The sequence below is a fragment of the Myiozetetes cayanensis genome, unplaced genomic scaffold, assembly GCF_022539395.1.
Source record: "Myiozetetes cayanensis isolate MyiCay16 unplaced genomic scaffold, myiCay2020 scf1, whole genome shotgun sequence".
NCBI lineage: Eukaryota > Metazoa > Chordata > Aves > Passeriformes > Tyrannidae > Myiozetetes > Myiozetetes cayanensis.
In genome coordinates this window covers 96,780,883-96,801,766 of record NW_026086604.1, presented here as the reverse complement: position 1 = coordinate 96,801,766, position 20,884 = coordinate 96,780,883, and the positions used below count along the sequence as shown (strand labels likewise).

The 20,884-nt window shown below is 40.4% G+C and overlaps 1 protein-coding gene across 2 annotated transcripts in view; it reads left to right on the top strand.

The window, feature by feature from the left end:
* The window catches only part of AMPH (amphiphysin), a 123,780-nt gene extending 118,351 nt beyond the window's left edge, over positions 1-5,429 (top strand). For both annotated transcript variants that reach the window (XM_050320083.1, XM_050320075.1), the window contains 2 exons: positions 1,642-1,743; positions 4,265-5,429. In XM_050320083.1, the coding sequence (XP_050176040.1) occupies positions 1,642-1,743; positions 4,265-4,372 (210 nt within the window). In that variant the 3' untranslated portion in view covers positions 4,373-5,429. The remainder of the gene's footprint in view (positions 1-1,641; positions 1,744-4,264) is intronic.
* The last annotated feature ends 15,455 nt before the right edge of the window (positions 5,430-20,884 follow it).

Genomic DNA, 20,884 nt, shown 5'->3' with positions numbered 1-20,884 from the left:
GCTAACAATATATTTAATCTCTAAGGTCCCTTCCAAACTCAAACCATTCTATGAATCCATAAACATTAAAAAAATGGCATTTTTCTGGCCTGAAAATCTATAGTGTAAGTACTGTTCTATTGAAACCCATGGGACTTACAATTCATGGTAATGAAGCCAAAATGTCATTCTGTAACTTTAGTAATATTATAAACTGTTAGGGTAACCAAATAGAAAAGTTTAATGAGGCATTAGAGAAATTGTTTCCTTGGCTGGCAAGACCCCCAGGGTTTCCTGGTTCACAAGGTTCTTTGATAATTCTTCTCACTTCAGAATCACTGAGCAACAGAAAAGCTCCTTGAGGATGGATGAACTTTGCATACTTCCTATTATAATTTGCATAGTTCAGACTAATTAGTCCCATAGCACTCCATAAATATGCCATTCTTCTTGGTCTATTCTCATTGCTCAAATATTTTTTTGAGAATAATGTTGAGGTGAACATTGTGGTGTAACTGTGACTCAGACAACCTGACATAGTTCATCTTTTGTTTTTCATCACATTTTCTTGGGTCAGATGTAAATAAGGAGAAGCAGAATATATGCTTGCCATCTGGTTCGCAGTGCCACTTTCTTTCATTTCACATGGAACTGTCTGTGCTTTGAAAAAATTAGACTAGCTCTCTCTCAAGGAGAGAGAGCATTTACTTGAAATGGCCTGTTCACAATAACATGCTGATCATTGCGATGTTTTAATAATCACCCCTTTGAAAGGCAGATATTTTTGGCATACCCGTGTGCCAGTATGTGTGAGCTCCTTCCAGGGCAAGCATTAAGTAGGATTCCCATTACTCACCTTTTTTATGACCTGTGCTATACAACTGACTCAAATTTCCGTAGATGTTCACAAGAAGTACAAAATCAGTGGCCACAACGAGACAGTGAGAGCATCTGAAGTCATTAGTTCCTGGGAGTCTTTCTCAATTTTATTTGCCAAATCCTGCCAAAATCTCTCTCTCAGACATCGTAATAATAGTGGGGACTTAAAGGAAGTTCCTTACACAGGAGGAATGATGGTGGCAAGTGTAGAAGGTGGCCACAAAGGCGATGAGAGGCCTGGAGCACCTGCCCTACAAAGACAGGCTAAGAGAGTTGGGGCTGTTCAGCCTGGAGAAGAGGAGGTTGTGTGGAGATCTCATGGCAACCTCCCAGCATCTGAAGGTGGCCTGCAGGGAAGATGGAGAGAGACTCCTTGTCAGGAACTGTAGTGATAGGACGAGGAGTAATGGGTACAAACTGAAAGAGGGGAAACTTAGGTTGGATATTAGGAAGAAATTTTTTACTCAGAGGGTGGTGAGACACTGGAACCGAGGAGGTCATGGATGCTCCAACCCTGGCAGTGTTCAAGGCTAGGTTGGATAAGGCCTTGAGCAACCTGGTCTAGTGGGAGGTGTCCCTGCCTGTGGCAGAGGGGTTGAGACTAGAGGATCATTAAGGTCTATTCCACCATTATGATAATTTGAATGTACCTGTCTATAGCCATATGTTTGCATAAAGGTGGCTGCTTTTTTTTTTTTTCAGTCAAGATTTAACAGATAATTTTGTTGAGAAAATATATCTCCCTTTAGATCACATCTATATGTTTGGTGTTATTTTCTTCAGGTTGAAGTTCTACATGATTTCGAGGCAGCTAACAGTGATGAGCTCAATTTAAAACGAGGAGATATTGTACTAGTAATTCCTTCTGAGACCACAGCTGATCAGGTAAAAACATGTGGTTCTTGCTTTTGCTGACGTTTTTCTTTGTCTCAACTTATTTTTCTCACGGATTATAGTTAATGAGATTGCATGTTCAAAATGTCATTACTGTAAGAAAACACAAAGATTTTAATTTTGGCTTTTTATTTGGTTTCATCTGAGACTAAATGACACAGTTGACTGTGAAGTCCCAGTTGAAGTCACAGTTGAAATCCCAGATATATGCTATTAGCAGGATCTGACTTCAGCATATTTTCTAGGGTTTTTTATTGCTACGTGGTAATTGATTTTATACAGACAGATTTACTCAAAGACTTAATGCACAGGATGATCCACAAACTCTGCATAATGTTGTTGTATATGATTTTGTCCTAACACTGCAGTAGAACTGATTACATGCTCCCCAGATGTTCAGAGTTTTTATGTGTGGACTTGGAGAAATAATACAAATTCACCGAGGACACACACAGGTTGTGCTGTCCTATAACCTAAAGTTATGGAGGTGCTACAATGTATGCTGTTTGCCTCTGATAAAGATAACTTTGCCCTCTGGAAGCCTGAACCTGAATTAAACACTTTGATTTCATTTAAGACATCTAATTTTGTTTTAGCAATGCATTTCAGGTGAATTTTTATACAATTGTATTCCATATGTTAAATTGAATTCCAGTGAAGTTTTTTGAGAAATACACTTTAAAAGTGCTTTAAAAGAGAAGACTGTACTGCACACTATTAGCAACAGCAACCCCATGGGCATCAGTTAATGCCTGTGGTGTTGGTGAAAATTCTTCCATTGATTTGGGGTTTGAGAGGTGGAGGACTGATTCTGCCTAGTCAGGTAGCTAAGAGCACTTCTCTGAATGAAGAATATTTCTTAAAATAGGCCTAAATACTAATGCCTTAAGCACATATGAGTGCTGAGAACTGTTTGAAGTTGTTTTGCAGATTGATGCTGTCCAAAGGTAGGTAATAATCAATGCTCATAGTCTCAGATGAGCATTCTTTTAATTCAAGAGACAACTAATTGGGTTTTTTGGGGGGATGGTTCTTATTTCAGAACAAAATATTTTTATTTCAGCAGGCACTTAGCTCTTTTTATAGGGATAGTCTCTTATCCTTACTCGAATTATGCTATGCCTTACCTCATCAGTTTACTTGATTTCATTATCAGTGTTTGCAGAACAGGGCACTGCCCTTAGAATAGCAAAATATGCTCTCTGTCTTCAGACTGTTTCTTCTAGGATATTAGGTGTTAAATATGCTTTATCTTCACTTGATGAGTCTGTGAAGTATATTCTTCTTCTGGTGTGCATCAGATTTCCATTACAATTAACTGAAGTAAATTGTGTGCAGTGATGGAGGAAATAAACCTGTATGTATTCATGTTTCTGAAACCATTCTGTTCACATCTTTATTACTCAGTATGTCTTTCCTCATCACGTTTAACATCACCATAAAGCCTAATATTTTTTGTCTTTTGCCAGGTACTTTGTTGATTTATATAGAGGGTTTTATCTTTGTTATTCTTTTTTAGTTTTTATTCTCCTTCAAAATTGACCTGTCTAAAGCTGTAATTCCAATACAGCTGGTAACATTAGCCTGTGTTCTCTATTTAAAGCAAGCCAGTCCCATCCAGTGGCTTTTTCCACTAGTCTTTAGTTGAAATTATTATCCAGTAAAACTGTGTATTCCTTCATACAATCTATGCTGCCTGTTCTAGAAGGCTGCAATTCCTCTATCTCTGATATTTCACATGCTTCAAAAAAAAATCCCCAGTCAATTGCATCCAGCCAGTGCCCTTTATAAGCTGGATCTGCTATATGTGGGGGCAGCCAGCCAGTAAACAGCAGCACGTGCAGCCACCAAGCAATAATGACTCGACGGTGTATGTGATGATCTGTTCAAGCTACTCTGTGTCCAGGTGTACAGTTTGTGCAGTAATAATATGGCTGCATTAGAAGTTCTGCTTGTCATGGCTTTGCTCTGCCTCCTGTTCTTAAAAGGAAAAAGGTACAGAGTTACTGAATTAGTAAGATGAGAGTAGGTTGATCGTTTTTAAAAATACTAGAATGATTTTATTCCAGGTAGAATTTATCACACTTAAGAGAACCCAGTACTTTCCAATAAGAAATCTCACTTTTGTTGCTTGAACTGCTGGTGATTTGGTCACAATTTTGCTTGTCAATTTCTGGTTTGGGTTCCCAGGAGTTTTTGGAGAAATTATTACATATTTTCTAGAGATGGTAACTCCAGAGATTGCAAGAGCTGTTATTTCTTCTGACTGCTAATACATGAGTGAGAGAAAAATAAATCTCGGAGGAAAAAATTAAGATTCAAAACTATTTTTCCGCCATCTGTTCATGAGTTCAGCTAGGAGTTAGATGGGGCTAAAGGCCATACCATGTGCTAACAATCATAAGCACCAAATCTTTTAGCCATGTAACTCTGAAACATCTTCAAGTCTGAAGCTCGTAGTGAGGAATGGGGTAGACGTGAAATTTAAGAGACTCTGTCTTTTTCTTTGCAGGAGGCTGGCTGGTTGACTGGCATTAAGGAATCTGAGTGGCTTCAATACAGAGATGCAAATAGTTATAAAGGACTTTTCCCAGAGAACTTCACACGCCACCTGGAATAATTCTCCCAGGCAGATGAACGTGATATGAAGCTCAGTCAGTAGGTTTTTAACCTCTTTGAAACACAGGAGCCCGTCTTTTTGTAGTTTAAGCTGTTAATGGTTTACAGACTGGTGTCAGACAAAGCTTGTTGGAACATATCGAAATGAGCATGAATGCAAACAGTTAAGCTAGCAATTTCTGAAGCAGTACATGGGAAAAAAATCAAATAAAAAAGAAATGTCCTTATTTGTTTATAAGTATGTGGCGACAGGTTTGTTTGTGCTTTGTCAGAGCTATGGTGATCCTATATTTGGTCCTTTCCCATGAAATCTGAAATTAGCTTCCTGAATACCAAAACCTTAACTTCTCTGCACTAAGTGTATTGTATTGAGTTGCACTGCAGAAATTTAATTAATTATCCTGTAGTTATGAGGTCAAACTATTATAAGTTTCATGTGTTTAAAAAAATAATTAACTACTGCAACATTTTTCAGTGTTATTTTTGGACATGCGTAATATATATACACAAGAACTTATATGTGTATATATAAGTGCATATGGCTATATATGCATTTTCACAACTTCATGGTAGTTCTTTGGCTGTGTAGTATCATCCAGTACATGCATTGCTCTTTCACTGTCTGGCATAACAGGAAAAGGTTTTGTTTCAAAGCAAAACTAGCTGCTCCATTGCCAAAACATATTACAGTATCTGTGTTTGTAATGTGAAATTTTCATTCTTAGATAATGAATAACATCATGTTCAAAGCTGCTAACCTTTGAGAAGGCATGGCTCAGTCTCCTCTTTCACTGCAGTAGTTACAATGAGATAAATCTGGAGGAGGAGCTCTTATGATGCTAATCTATACTTTTTTATTTAATTGGCTGAATAGATTTTAAAAAAAAAGAAACAGAACTAATCTCTGAGAAGAAATAAACACAATATATTTTCACTATATGTATTTATGCAGCTTACCTTTTAAAGTAAGATATATAATGTATCCTGTATCAAAAAGTCATCTGTAACTTATGTTTTCCAGTGCTGTGTCATTAAAAATAAACCTTTGGTCTCAAGAAGCTGTTTCATCTGTGGTGCTTTTGGAGTTTTTTAACACTGAAGTCCATATTGTTTATACATTGTGTTATATCATCTGGTCTTAATTTAATACAGCATAGCAGCTGCACCATCTAAATTCTTACTCTCAGCCGTAGTTGTGGCCAGAATTCCAAGAGGTCTGGACCCCAGATCAGCTGCTTCTCCTGCTGTTCCAGACTCTGACCATGAGCTAATATCTGTGCCCTAAGGAAGGGAGCTTGTCTGTGCTTGGCCATCACTCAACTGAAGATCTCTACCTCTTAGTAATTTTTCACTTGTCCACTTATTTTATGTGGAAAGTAAGTTCGCCATGAATCTGGAATCTGCTCTGTTGTGTTTGCTGAGGAATGGAAGCTGCAAATATTCAGAAACTTCTATATTCTTCTAGGAATTTAGTTATTTTTCATTATATTTTCATTGGGTGCTTGGTTTGTGTGCAAACAATATCTCTTTCCACTCCAACTCCATCTGTTAGATTTCACTTGAAGGAATGAGGGGTTGTGTCTCTCCAAGAGGAGGAAGTTGATTTTTCTCTATTTTTCAGGATACAATAGCTTTCAAAAGCAAGTCTAATGATAGCTTGTGGAAAGTGTTTTGTGAAAAAGCTGAATGGCTCAACTGATAGCTGGGATTTTGGCATTGAAATGTCACAGTGAGTCTAAAGAGATTACAGGAAAGCTCTCTGATTTTCTGTTCATTCCTTCAACAGGTTTGATCTAGGGCCAAGAATCTCCAGAGACACAACTTGGTTTGGCTATCATGTTACAATTCCAGACTCCAGTGCACTATTTTGAGGTGGTTATAATAACCTGTTTCACCTGGTTTACAGTGATAGTCTGATGACCTCCAGTCCATTTTTCTGCTTAACTGCATCTCAACACTTGCATTTCAGTAATAGGTGCTCTTCAGACCAATGCAAGAGACCAACACTGGGCAATGGAACCTCAGTTTCCCTGTGGACACCATGTCACCACTTCTTCGAAGGGCACCTACAGTGAACTGAGACCACCATGTGTGACAGTCCTAACCCTAAGGACACTATGATCAACACAAAGCATTCCTTTAACCAGTGTCAGTGGTGTGCAGTTAACATTATTATGTTTTAGAAGTATCCATATCAAAGACAACACGCTCGGCCTTGATTCTTCTGATGTCCTTGGCACAGCACAGTGTGCCAAATCCACAGAAGTGTTTGCAGCACACTTGAGATTTTACACAGACAGGAAAGGTCTCTGGCCTACAGCAAAGAGCTTTCATGGTTTCTTCTGCTATGCTTTTCAGAAATACCTCTCAACTCTTCATTTTTATTTCCATCTCTGTATAAAGAAAAACATACATTCAGAAGCTATGAAATGTCCACATCTCACTGCAAGGACTGTCATTATTTGTTGATAACAGGATGTACTGATAATGTCCCAAAAGCCAAGCTATTGCCCGTGGTGTCTCTGTCATTTAAGTGCTGCAGGTGACTGTGTGTATGGCATACCATTCTGACATCAGTGTGTGTTTTCACATCTCACACATGCACCCCAGAGCCACAAAGCAAGTGTCTGGCAGAAAGGATGAGGAAAATTATTAATGTTATATCTTTAAAATTCTTTACAGAATTCCATATCCTAAAATGGTAGAAGTCAAAGAAAAGACATTGATAAGTTAGCCGTGAATGTTAATTTTCCTAATTTTCCCTTCTAGCAGAAGGAGCTCATGAATAGAAATGTATTTCTTGGTTTGGATTAACGACTTTTTCTTATATAAATTCTTTTTCTTACTCTAATTTTGTTAGACAATTAGACTTATCTCTCAGACACTTTTATGTTTGCATCTCCTGAGGTGAACACAGTAAGTGTATTTCTCTACGATCTATGGAACTTTATTCTACGACAAGCAAGGGAAATACTTTCCAATATGTTCTGCTGTTACATACCAGTGATACCCTTTCCCCCTGAAATTATATTAGCCCAGAATTAATTCTCCCTTTTCTTGGATTTTTTGGATTAATACACCGTATTGGACTTTGCAAATTACTGAATTTTGTGCTCTTAGAGTGATTGTGAAACAGTAGTCCATTGTATCTTTTTGTTTCTCTAAAGATTTATTTATGCCTAAGAGAGCACACGGTACTAACCTTGTAGAGCAGGTGTAATTTCTGATTCTACATAAAATAAACCCTTGAAAGATTTAGGGATCCAGTCTCCTGATCCTGCAGACTGATTATGCATGGTGTGGCCTTGAAAGAAAGACAAAATAACTCAAGCTGGAGGAACATCTCATGTGAGTAAACAAATAAATTGTGTATTTGCAGCTCATCTATCTGGTTTACAACCTTGCATCAATAATGAAAAATGCATAAGCTGAACAACACTTCTGTCCCTTCTCACCTCCTCCTCCACCTCCTCCTCCTCCCCACCTCACTCCATCTCTTCTGCTAGGTGCAATTGTCCCTGCCACAAGAAGAGGAAGGGAAGACTGAGGAGTCAGTCCTACTCAGATGGCATTTGATTCCAGGATTCTCTAATTGAAATAAATCAAAGTCTCATTAAGGTCACACTTAATGAAAATTACTTGGTGTCTTGCTGACTCAAGACAAAAAGCATCAAAATAAAGCCACTGTGATGGGTAGGTTGGATGGATGGCGTTGGGAAAGAGCAGCTGCTTGCTGTAGGACCCTTTAGAAGGCTGTTCCCTCTTGCACAGCCACGTGCAGGCAGAGCATGAGCAAGTATTGCAGCTGCAGCAGCCACTGTAGCTCAAAAACACCAGTTTGCGGCTTGAAATACAAAATCAGATTTAAAAGATCTATATTTTTGTACTTAGAAAGCTAAGGCACTAAGATGACTGTTGATGAAACACCACCTGATAAGCCAGTCCTTAAGTGCAGAGAGTAGTTCAATTAATTAAGCAAGGTCACATTTGTGAAAGCAGTGCAAAAGAGCACTGCAGCTGGCTGTATCAAGCAGTGTTACTGTTAGCTCTGTATTTTCTGGAGGCAAGACATTTGTTGCAGATGAGAGAACTACAGTGGACTTGGTGCAAACAAGCCTGTGAAACTACAGGCAGCCCCTTTACTTCTGCTCTAAACCCAGCCCTTTTTGAAGTAAAGAAATCCTGTTTAGTTGGGAAGAGAAATTTTAGGAAATGGCACATTCTCTGTCTGGGTTCAGAATTAGAGAATGTGAAGTGGACTATGGTTTTGGACACAGCATCTCACTAAATATGCAGATGCATAGATCTGTAATAGTCACTTCTCAAAGATTCCTTCCTTAGTTATTTGTGTGAGTTGACACAGGCAGGCAGCCACAACCACAAAACCTCTGCTGAAATGCAGAGTAAATTTATTTCATTACCTTGCTAACCAGAGGATCCTGAAGCAAGACCCGGGTGGAGACACAAAAGTGGGAACTCAGACACTGTCAGGCTCAGTCCATCCTAGCGGGTGGTGGGCCTGCTTTTCGCACCAATTAATCAAGGGCCCTTGCACGCATATTTTACCACCATGCTGTGATCTCCTCTGTGCTTTTTGTGATCTCTGAGCTTTGATCATCTCTCTCTATTCTCATAGAGCTCAAGCATGTCTGTGAGAGTGCCTCCAAGTCTCTCAAAACACCTAAGTTACCTCTACACAGATATTCTACTTCTCAAACAGAGGATAAGCAGCAGTAGGCATAATATGTTTGGTTTTCCATACTGTTGCTTTCCAGGCCTTGGCATGCTTAGCTGCAAGGTCACTTGAGCGAATCTACCATCCTCCTTGTCATTCTTCTACTTTTAACCCTTTACTCCCAAGAGTGTTCATCCACATGGTGTCAGCTCTAGTGCTCTTTGTGCACTGTGTCTCTGCCAGTGTTTCAGATTAAGTCCATGTTTTTCTTTCACTCTGACCTGTTTAATCAGCACAGAAGCATCATATGGGGAAAACTACAGCATTTTCCAAATGGTGTCTTTTGTATCCAGCAGAAACACCGTGTAATTAGCATTAATTTGGAAAAGCTGAAATTATCCCAAAGAGAATTGTGGTCCATATGCAGATGCTTAACAGCAGTTAAAGAAAACTTTAGTGAAAGAAAATACCCAGACAGTAGTAAAAATACTGCTTTGTATGTGTGCAGGATTTCTGTCCAGCCACAGTCACTAAATGCAATGCAGAGAAGTGCAAAGTACCATATAGCCATCAAAACTTGAGTCTTCAGGAATCAGAGGGACCCACATCCGCTGAAGAGAGCCAACAAGGGCAAAGTCCTCTGTCCTCAACCTGGTTTCAGAGGAGAAAAGAGGCTGGGTTTTCTTTTGGTGCTGTCAGAGCATAGGCTTTAGTGTAAGACAGGCTAACCCCAAATCACTAATACTGTGTCTATATTTTCCTAGACAAACTGCTTATAGTACAAGGTATAATAGGACCAAGAACATCAAAGCACCAGAAAGGTAAGTTGTTATATACTTAAATTATTACATTTCCAAGGTACACAGAATCATAGAATCAACCGGGTTGGAAAGGACCTCTGAGATCATGAAGTCCAACCCCTGACCCACTACCACCGCGGTTACTAGACCATGGCACTGAGGGCTACATGCTACCATGGAGAAAGTGAATGTACTCCAAATTTCCTATACTTTGTTTAATTCAGGTAATTATTCATAGGAAAGCCTAATTCTCTATATTAAAGTATTTAAATTTAAACACATTGAGTTGCAATGGAAGAAAGAATCTAGCTGTGCGTCAGTGAATGAAAAAAAAAAAAACCAACCATGTAATCATGAGAATAAGCTTTAGGGATTAACACACAATTGCCAAATGACAAAAGTCATGCAAAATTCTCTGAGTGGCTAAAATCTGACAGACTCCATACCTGGCATGGTGCTGTGGCTACCAAGGTGTCTTAGAGCTACACATGAAAGTGGAAGATGTCCACAGTCATTGGTAGAGATTCAGAACCCTGCATTTTAAACTTATGTTTCCCAGGAGAGGTGGTGTAAATGCTGAGGATCTTGGTGTATCTGCCAGCCCAAGAAAGAATATCACACTACTGTCCACCTAAAAACAACTCAGGAAAATTAACATGATCCATGTTCAACTGTTTTCCTTAAAAATTTCAGAGCACTGTAGGAATTCTTAGCATCCATCCATGCCTATGGAAGCTATACAGATCACATGGCTGCTCACTAAGAGCTTCTGAGGGTTTTACTTCTTTATACCCAGCAGAGGGTGGTAGATGCCAGAATTTGCATTTGCCAAATTAACTGTCATTTGGATCCATCTTCAGCCATGAGTTTGTTTCACTAATATCTCTCATTATCTGAAGTTGTCTCATACCTGCAGACACACAGAGAAAATTCGGTGCAATAACAAAAGGAAAACCAATTTGTAACTGGCTACTTTGACCTGCAGGCAAACAGAGACAGAAAACTATATTGTCAAGCTGCACTGTAAATCATTACATCAACATATCCTTACATCTCATACATGTTAGAACTCATGCTGTATACCAAACATGCTAAATTTGCACCAAATAGTAAGTTATTCAGCTCATTCAATTTAAAGTGACAATGTTGGTTTGCAGAAAAACTAATTTTATATGCTACTTCTACTTGAAATAATTTTATAGTCTACCTGTGGTTAAGTAAATAGCTAAATTATTAACTGTGGGAAAATATTTTAAAACAGCAAATAAAAAAATTATCCTTCAAGATTCTGTAATATGCCCTGCCTCTGCAAAAGATCCTGAAAATATTTAAATATGCTAAAGTACCCAAGGCCTGCACTGCTCTGCATTTTATACAAAAGACAAAAAAAGCAAGCATGGACACATAAGCCAGCAGAGACCTCCCCCAAACATATCCTTAGGGCTGGTTCCCAAAGGGATGCCTCTCTGGCTGCCTGTGTGAGTCTCCTTCTGCTTAGCAAAGCCTGTCATCACCCTTAATCTCATCGTGGCAGCTCCACAGCTCCCTTTCCTCCTAGCTCTCTGTGCTGGGGCCAAAGGGAGAGATGAGTGCTGCTGTCCTGACAGCCATCCTGGCCTCTGCAGGCTAGGAAAAGCAATGGTGCAGAGACTGGAAGATGGAATAGTAACAACATTTCCAGCTGGCTCCCCTTAGGGGTGTCAGGCTCCTAGATGGGGCCTGGCATCAGTTCTCTTTGTTCTGCATTAGTTTGAGAGCATTGGTAGACAGTGGGCAGCGAGTTTTATCAGCACAGGAAGGGACAGTCAGACGAAGTAACTTGGTTTCTGGGTTAGACACTCTTGGCAGAGCTTAGCAGGCTTAATGGTTTGAAACTTGGTGCTATTTTTTGACAGGTTTCAAACTCTACCTAATAAAGAAAGGAAGAGGAATGAGTGAAGTTTAATCTAATTATGTTCACATCATGAATGAGCAGATGAAAACAACATCTGTTTTACATAACATTTCTTTGGCTATTCAATCAAATACTTTACTCTTTAGAATTACCCTTTGAGCAAACCCTCATGCCCTTTCAAAGTACTGAAAGGTTTATTTGTGTGGTCAGTTGCTTTGAGTCCATTACTGGGTGACCACCAAATGCAGTGGTTCTGGAGGTAGATTCAGGTGGAGGAGGTACCTGAATGCTTTATGGAATGCTCTGGTAGTTTCTCATTAACATGACAGATTTCCAGGTTGATCATTTCCTTTCATCCAGTTTGAATGCTTGAAGGCTGCAGGGGTTTGTGCTCACTTTGAAGAGGGCAGAGTTAAATATCTTTGCTTTCAGTGCTGATGGAGAAGCTGGCAGTGATGTTATAGTCATGATTGCTCATGGCTGTTCATGAGCCCAGATTAGCACAGGATGTCACTGTCTTTCCCTGCAGCTGTGAATGTGACTGGAAATATGTGCATAAGCTTTTTACACCCTTTTACATACTTCAAGGTGTAATGATATTTTTCCTGCATTAGAGGAAGTAGCACATGCACTGATCAGATATTTTGCTTTAGTCCTAAAAATGTCCAGACTTTGCTTTCCTAAACGTTTTCTTTTTTCATCAGTGAAAGTAAGTTTTTCCTTTATGTTCAATCTGACCCTTTCTCATTAGCCTGCTAGATGTAGTCTGATTAGCAGTACTCCGGGCAGGAACCACGTGGCTCTCCAAACAAAACACAGGACCTCTCCCTTGATCAAGATCTAACATATTAGTAAAATGAACATTTAGCAAGAAATTAATTAATTTATCGTGGTTGCTGGCATGTTTATGCCTCTTTGTGAGTTACCCTTGCTGTGTTAGATGCTTCAGAAGTAATCTCTGTGAAACAATCCCTATCACTGGGGAGTTATGCTCCCAGTCAATAAGCAAAACAGATGAAGACTAGGGAAAGGGTGAAAAATTACTCTCTTTTTTCAAGTCAGGCACTTCAGCATGAGTGGTTTCTGGCTGGGTATCATCAAGCATTTACATGCTGGCTGAGCTCAGTGGGCATTCTCCACCACTGCAAGTCAAAGCTTTTGCAACTGGCCTAAGACTAGACATAGGGTGAAGGGGCTGAGGTCAGGCTGCAGCAGTGCTCTTTCACCAGGCTGCTCACAGACATGCCTGTGCTAGCAGGGTAAAGCAATTGCTGGGGAATCCTTATGAGAGAAACTCACTTCTGAGAGTCTTTCACAAACTACCTTCCGCTGAAGACCTGAGCAGGGGATTGAAGGGACTGCAGAGTGCCTGTGATTCCCAAGGGGCTATTCTAGGAGCCATGCAGCACGTGTAGCTGCAGCCCTCTCTTCTCCAGAGCAATTCAATATAAGTGCAGTGTTGGAGAGAGTTAATGAGAGGTATCTTATGAGGTATCCTACTTTGGCACGATGCTGTCCTTTCTTCCTAGGTTGTTGACTCTTCCTTCTCAGGCTGCTGAGTGATGTGCCGTAAGCCAAACAGCTGATAAGCAGCTGGGAGATGCTGCTAAGCTATGGTTTATTTATCAGATAAAAGTCAAATGCAAACAAAAGCTGTTTACAGAAATATAGGAGTTAAATATGTACTCTCAACAGTCTTTATGAATTTGTATCAAAAGTTTCTAGAACTAAAAGGGAAATTTTAGGGCACCGGTCAGATCCTGCAGTCCATCTTTTTCTTCATGTATTCCTTATATTGTTTCTATGATAATCTAGTTTTAGCAGTCTTCAAGGACTGCCATCATCTCCAAGGGGAAGTGATGGGCTACAGCCTGTTTTTTCTCAAGATCAGGGCATTGTCTTGATTGACAGCCTTAATTTGCTGTACCAACAAGGGCTAGAGACATAGAGTTCACTTACTCTTCCACAGAAGAAAAGGTCTACCATTTTTTGCTGCAACAGCTAAAGAATGCAAAGCACTTTGTGAGATTAACAAAAAAAGGGTCCTTATTTGAATATTATTTACAGCTAACAGTGATGAGAAACAGAGAAGTCAATGCTTCTGGAGTTGCTAAAGGGCTGTGTGGATTCAGGCTTTCTGAATAAAGCATTCAGTACTTTATTGCATATTAGTTTGTAAAGCAAATATTTAAAGAAAAAAATCATTCTTTGCATCAGAGGGTGGATATTTTTCAGATGCTGAATTGCAAAGAACTCGATTCCCAGTTGTACCCTGTGTTCATCTATATAAACCAGCAAGAGGCAAAGGGTAGACCAGGATCTTTACTGGAGCAGTCCATCTTTTTCCAGCCTATGCTGCCTCTTACACCTCATATGGAGCGAGTGGTCAAGGTAAGAAAATTCTAGCATGTATGTCTCCAGCACCAGTGATGCACAAGCCCTGGACTAATGCAGCATTGCTGTTGATCCTACAGCTTTTTGTAGTCTTACAAAATAAACTAACATAAGTCGTTTGGGGCTTTTTTTCATCCCTCACAGAAAGCAACCAACATTGTTTCCAGTTGCAACACGTCTCCACTTCTGACTATTTTGCTATTCATACAGGAAACCCGCAAAGTGTTCTTTAAAGGTTTAATAGCTATGTAAGCCAAGTGATACATTATGAAACAATAAGCAGTTGTTTTGATGCACTTGCATTGAAAATGAATTAGTTGCACTTTTAACAGGTACTTTTCACAGACTTTGAATTGATAATGGGATTTTCACTGCTGGGGGGAGCAGAGTCCCTTCTGGAGACTGTTTTCTGACTTGCCATAAGTGAGAGTTCTCAGCACTTCACAAGATGAACGAGTCAGCCAATGCTGAGCAGAAATGAGAGGAGGAGTCCCTTACCTCGGTAGGATTTGTAGTAAGCCAGAAGACAGCCACAATGCTCTCCCATTTGGTTCAGCTCCAGCTGGAGAGGAAATGACCAGCTCTCCTTGCACCTTTGGCTGTTTTATGGTCTGAGAAAAGGGCTCAGTTGACTCTGCTGAAGTCAGTTGTGTCTTGAGTATTGACCTGGATGGTAGCAGATACAGGTAATTGAAAGGAAGAAGAGAGAGAAAGGAAGAAGAGAGAGAAAGAAAGAGAGAGAGAAAGAGAATGAAAGAAAAAAGAGAGAAAGAAAGAGGGAAAGAAAGAAAGAAAGAAAGAAAGAGGGAAAGAAAGAAAGAAAGAGGGAAAGAAAGAAAGAAAGAGGGAAAGAAAGAAAGAAAGAAAAAAAAAGAGGGAAAGAAAAAAGAGAGAGAGAAAAAGAGGGAAAGAAAGAAAGACACATCAAAGACCTAGGGAATGTGTGCATCTGCATTCAGGTTTCTCCAGCGCAGCAGAGAACAATGGGGTGGGGTGACTGAAGTGTGGAGTAGACTCCTTACTTACGTGAGATTGCGGTGGTGTTCCAGATAGTCCTAAAGTCTCTTAAAATTTGATGAATGCACTCATGCATTTCTTTACAGTTCCTTCCTTGAAATGCACACCTCCTCATCTTGTCTGCCTTGGTGAAAGGCAGCTGACATGATTTTCATGTCATCTCAACAAGTCATAAGTTTTGAGCAGAGGAAGAATCCAGCTCTGAAGGTAAATATTTTGTCAAGATAGAAGTATCTACAAAAAGACTGTTGGAAGGCAATCCTTGCTACCTAAATTCTTACTAGTCACTGTAATTGATTACTGTGCATTTGAAGGCTTTTACATGCTCTTCAAAGTTCCTGTGATACACCTAACAGATGTATCAATGCAGAAAGTACTATGAAGTTGTTGACTTAACGTTTCTTAGCTAAAGTCAGACCAACAACCAACACTGAATTCAGTTCCACCTTTTCTAGAGCCTTGATGTCTCAAAAAAGGCTCAAATAGGCTCATCAAAACCATGTGCTGGTTCTCAACAATGAGCTGGATTAAGCTATTCAAAGTCAGACTTGCTTGTTGACAGACTTGTACCTAATAGGTCATTTAACACTATGAGCTGTATGAAGGTCCATACATTATGGATGATAACTATGATTTTATATCATATATGAGAGAAGCCCCTACTAGAGTTTTGGGTTTGCAGGAAGAAAGAGTAAATTTTTTAATGGTTTGGTTTTGGTTTTGTTTTAAATGGTTGGTTTGTTGCTTTCCTTACCAGAAAGTCTTTTGTTCATAAGAAGCTGATTAGGAGTAATTCAAGGCTAAAAACAAATATCTGTGTGTAGGTTGTCTCCAGTTATTTGAGTGTGTTTGAAATCCTATTGAGACATGTAAGAAGATTCCTTGGACTTTTGATGTGAAACTCAAATCAGTTTTTGGGGCAGAAAGTGTGGAAGTGTGGGAATTACTTGACAGTGCTGGGAAAATTATATCTTGCAACTGATTTCTGCTTTAAAAGAAGAGAACCCCAAGAGCACCAGTATCAGTAAACTGTCATAAATTTGGATGTATAATGGATGAGTTAGCAACAGAGATGGGAGATAGCTGTGGAAGAGGACTGTTCATCAGCAGGTTTCCAGATCTCAGTATTGACCTTTTTTTCTTTCAGAAGAGATTCTGGGTTGCCTGATTAATGCCAGCTGATATATAAATACTTAGGCCTATGTGCTGCATTTGTCCTGGGAGTGTTCACTACATTTTGATTAAAAAATCAAATAGTAAACTGCATGAGATGCATAGAAAGCATATTCCAAAAAGGGCTCTCTTGCCAGTTTGAGAATGTAAGAACATGAAAATGAGCTCATTACTTCTGAGGGCATGCAGATGTCATATAAATTTATACTGCAAACCATCACCATTTAAGCTAGATAGCTAAACATACATTCCTGCCTGCTAAAATTTGTAAGGGTACCAAGACCATGGAAAGAGCCTGAGGATGAAGACGGTGGCCTTGGTAGGCTGAGAGAAATCCCACCTTTTCAGTACTGTGAGAACCAGCAGCAGTAGGGCCAGGTAATAGAAGATATTTGGGGGTCAGGCATACTTTTGATGTCTATTTATGATCTTTTAATTGCTGGAGTCATCAGTAAAAGTCTGAAAACACTGGAGCTTTCTTTGCTGTACTGGGTAACTCCAAATGCTGACGGTAGGAACAGGGATTTCATGTAGAAGCGGTATTAAAGGATCCCATTTGATGTTCTAGGTTCAAAATGAATGGGACAAATTGTTAGAAGAAGATTTTCAGAGGTATTGTCATGGGATGAAAAATTATCTTACACTTAAAATCTCCATCACCTCAGTCTGTAAGAGAGTTAAGAAATGAAGCCAATCTCTGTCTAGTATCTTATGTGAGGAATACACCTCAGAGAACAGGGATCACACTAAAACAAGCAAAGAAATAAAGAAAAGGTGACCCTACTCATCATCCAAGAAAATCCCCTGTGGAAAAAAAAGAAGATAAAAAAAGTTTTTCTCAGTAGTGAGTTCTCCTCTTATAAGGGTGGGGGTTGGATTTTTTTCCCCTTCGGTTTAAGCGTTAACCAAAGGAAATGGCTTGTGCACCATTATTTAACAAACTTGCAGCTGGCACAGCCTCATTGGATGGTTTTCTGCCACTCAGATCTGCTTCACCCACTCCTGAGGCTGGCCCTGACCCTATCCCTGTAAGGAAGCCTTAAGGAGAGCAGTGACAATGTGGTTGCTGAGCACTTTCTTCCTGGCAGCTGTTTCTTCTTGTATGTGCCCTGCTCATCCTGCTGCCTGCGCATTCACCAGTGGCAAAGGGTATGTTCTCTTATCTCAGCTTTATGCCTCTAATTTTTCTCTTTTTTTTTGCCACAGGTGGCTCTACACGAGACTTGCAGCAAACCCCCATATCCATCACAAAGCCAGAAAGCAAAACAGTGCTGATCAACTGCCATGTCTCCAGCCCTGGTTTTAGCACCATTTTCATTCACTGGTACCAAAAGAAGGCCAATGAGGCTCCAAAGCGTGTTGCGTACATGTCCTCCAGGTCTTTCCTCGAAAACCAGTCGGATGAGGGGAAGTTTACTATTGAGAAGGATCTCAGCAAATCTGTCTGCACCCTGACAGTGAGCAAAATAACTCCGCAAGACTCCGCCACCTACTACTGCGCTAGGTGGGATGCACAGCAGTAGAAAGCCATAGGGGACCTGCACAAAGACTGCTCTGCTTTCCAAACCAGATCCTGCAGTGTTTGGCAATATGCAGGAACATCACCACCCTGCTTTTCCCACCATCCTTGAATCAGATACCAAAGATGCTGCTGAGCTTTGCAGATGCACACTACACCAATACCAGCAGAGCTGTTATTTCACTTTGCCAACAGAAAGAGTATTTTTATAGGTCTGAACGGATTGCCTCTGAGTGGGTTTACAGGATGGCAGAGTGGGTTACCTAAAGGCAGGAGAATCCTTTCTATTCCCATTACTCTCCAAGCTGACTTGTAGCACTGATAAATTCCATTTATCTCTGGAATAAATCCCCAGTTACATCATTTGTGTGGCATAACAGAAGAATACAAGTGAAAATAAACTTGAAGCACTACTCAATACCACAGATGTAATATACCTGTTTTGTACTTCCCTGTCAGTAGAGAATCTGGTTTTATTTTCTCTTAGTTTTCTGTTTGGAGTTGATCAAACCTTCAGTTAGGTTAAAATTTGCTTCAGACTACAAAACTACTCTGTAAATAGTTAAGGTAACTGGGAGGGGCATGGGGGTGGGGAAGGGAGGTACATAGAGGGTTTGTGCCACTTGTGTAAAAGCTATAATCTATCTGTAAACATTTAGAGGGGCTCAATCAGTCTACTTAGTATCAAACAACATCCACCTGTAGCCAGGGCAGCCTCTCCAGATTACGCCAATGTGAGTCATTTCCTTGCCTCAGCCCCTGCCAGTAGTGCTGTTACCTTCCTCCCAGAGGCAGACACCAGCAAGACCTCTCAGGATGCTGCTGCTTCCTCTCCTGGCCCTGTCTGCAGCCTGGTCTTGTAGGTTCCCCTAGTCACCATGGTATGGGGCAGTTGCAGGAAGCATTCCCTATTTCTGAGTGTGAATGCACGGCAAGCTAAGAGTATTTGTTCTGTTCTCTCTCCTTGTTTCTAGATGGACAAGTGCTTCTGAAGCAGAGTCAAGTATCTGTTACCAGAGGGCACACTGCCACTGCATCGATTGACTGTATAGCTGAGGGCATATCTGGCTTCCAGTACGTGTACAAACATTGGTACCGACATGTGCCCTCCAGAGCTCCTGAATGGATTCTCTATATTGGAACACGTTCAGCTTCTTATGGTGGCGATTCCTATAAGAACAAGTCGTCTTCTTTGAAGAAATGTACAAATGTCTGCACTTTCACGATTAATGACATCAACTCCAGTGATGAAGGTACCATGTGGGAATGGTATTCACAACCCCATGTCCATGCAAGTGGTTTTTTTGTTTTTTTCGTTATAGATATGTCTGCACTGCAGGACCTGACACAAATTCATGTATTTATCACAAGGACAACAGAGTAATACAAACTTTCTCTACTAGTTGTGAGATGAGATTTATTTGTGAACACTGTTATTGTCAAAAGCCTGAAAATGATCCAGAGGATTCTCTCTTTAGGGTCAGAAAATATGACATTTTTCTCAGGGAAGAGTATGAGGTGTGGTGGCTGCTACCCAAGGGACCATTCGCTAAAAAGTCGCTGCAGGGCATTTTCTCAGCGCCCTGAAATGAGGGAAAGTACAAGAAAAAGCAGGGAGCAGCAAATAGCTGGCTGGTGGAAATGCATGCTTTACCCTGGCCTTGTCACAGCCACTGGGGCTCTCTTACAATAGAGCTACCAGCTGTATTTTTCCTATTTGGTCCTACAGCCCTGTTATTAAGGAAGGCAGGCGCTTGCACACAGTACCTCCCCAACCACCTCACTGCTGGCAGGTCACTACTACCAGAGGAACTCCTTATTTCATCCAACAACCTGAGAGAATTAAGGGAACACAGGGATACTCAAAAGAAATGCATCATGGCTAGTCAGTGCACTTGGATGTTTATGTGGCATTTTATGTATTGGTAACCATCAATGCACACTGAAATTACCAGCTGCATATTCTTTTTAAGAGCAAGATAGATAGACAGGTAGACAGATAGATAGATACCATTAAATATCATTATGTATCAGCGACTCCTCCCCTCTTTGTGTTGTCAGTGAACTTGCTGAGGAGGCCTCTGTCCATTCGTCCAAGACACTGATGAACAAGTTAAACAATACTGGGCCCAGTATTTTACCCTGGGGGACACCACTAGTGACAGGCAATAAAATGCTCCAGGGAGACTTTATTGCAGCCTTGCAGTACTGAAAGGGGGTTTATGAAAATATGGAGAGTGACTCTTTACATGGGCTGGTAGATGGTGATAGGACAAGTAAGAATAATTTCTAACTAAAAGAGGAGACCTTTAGATTAGATATTAGGAGGAAGTTCTTTACTGAGAGGGTGGTACGGCTCTGGAACAGGCCAGGGAAGCTGTGGATGCCAGATCCCTTGGAAGTGTTCGAGGCCAGGTTGGATGTGGTCCTGTGCAACCTGATCCAACTGGGTGACGTCCCTGCCCATGGGGTCGAGGTGAGAATTAGATGATCTGTAAGTTCATTTGCAACACAAATCATTCTATTATTATATGATTCCATAATGTTCTAGGAAAAACTGGTGAAACATTCTTCTGTGAAAGTTTTGAGGTGTCTGAGGAGAGGACAACATCCTTGGGATGGGCCAGATTGAACAACTTGAGTTTTTATGTGTGTGCTCAGTAGGGAAGTCTGAAATGAGTTGTAGTAGGTAGACAGATGAAGAAACTTTTTTCAGATTGATGTCCTTTCTCCACTGTTACTGCTGTGGTTTAGCTTCTCAGTAAGTTTAACACCCTTGGTGGTAGCGAGTTGAAGAACAATCATTGGATGTGCTGAATGAGTCATTTCCTCGTCCCAGTCATTTGATGCTTTCTCCACCTGAAGGGCTCTGTAACATTTCTGTCTCTATTTCATTTCCAGGTTTAATCTGCACAGGCAGCATGTTGCTGCTTCCAGTCCTTCTTGCAACTTCATTTTGGTCCAGTAAGCTCTTTTTTCCTTTCCCCTCTCCTTCTTGTGTACTGATTCCAAATTCCGGGAGCTTGTCCCCTCACATAATT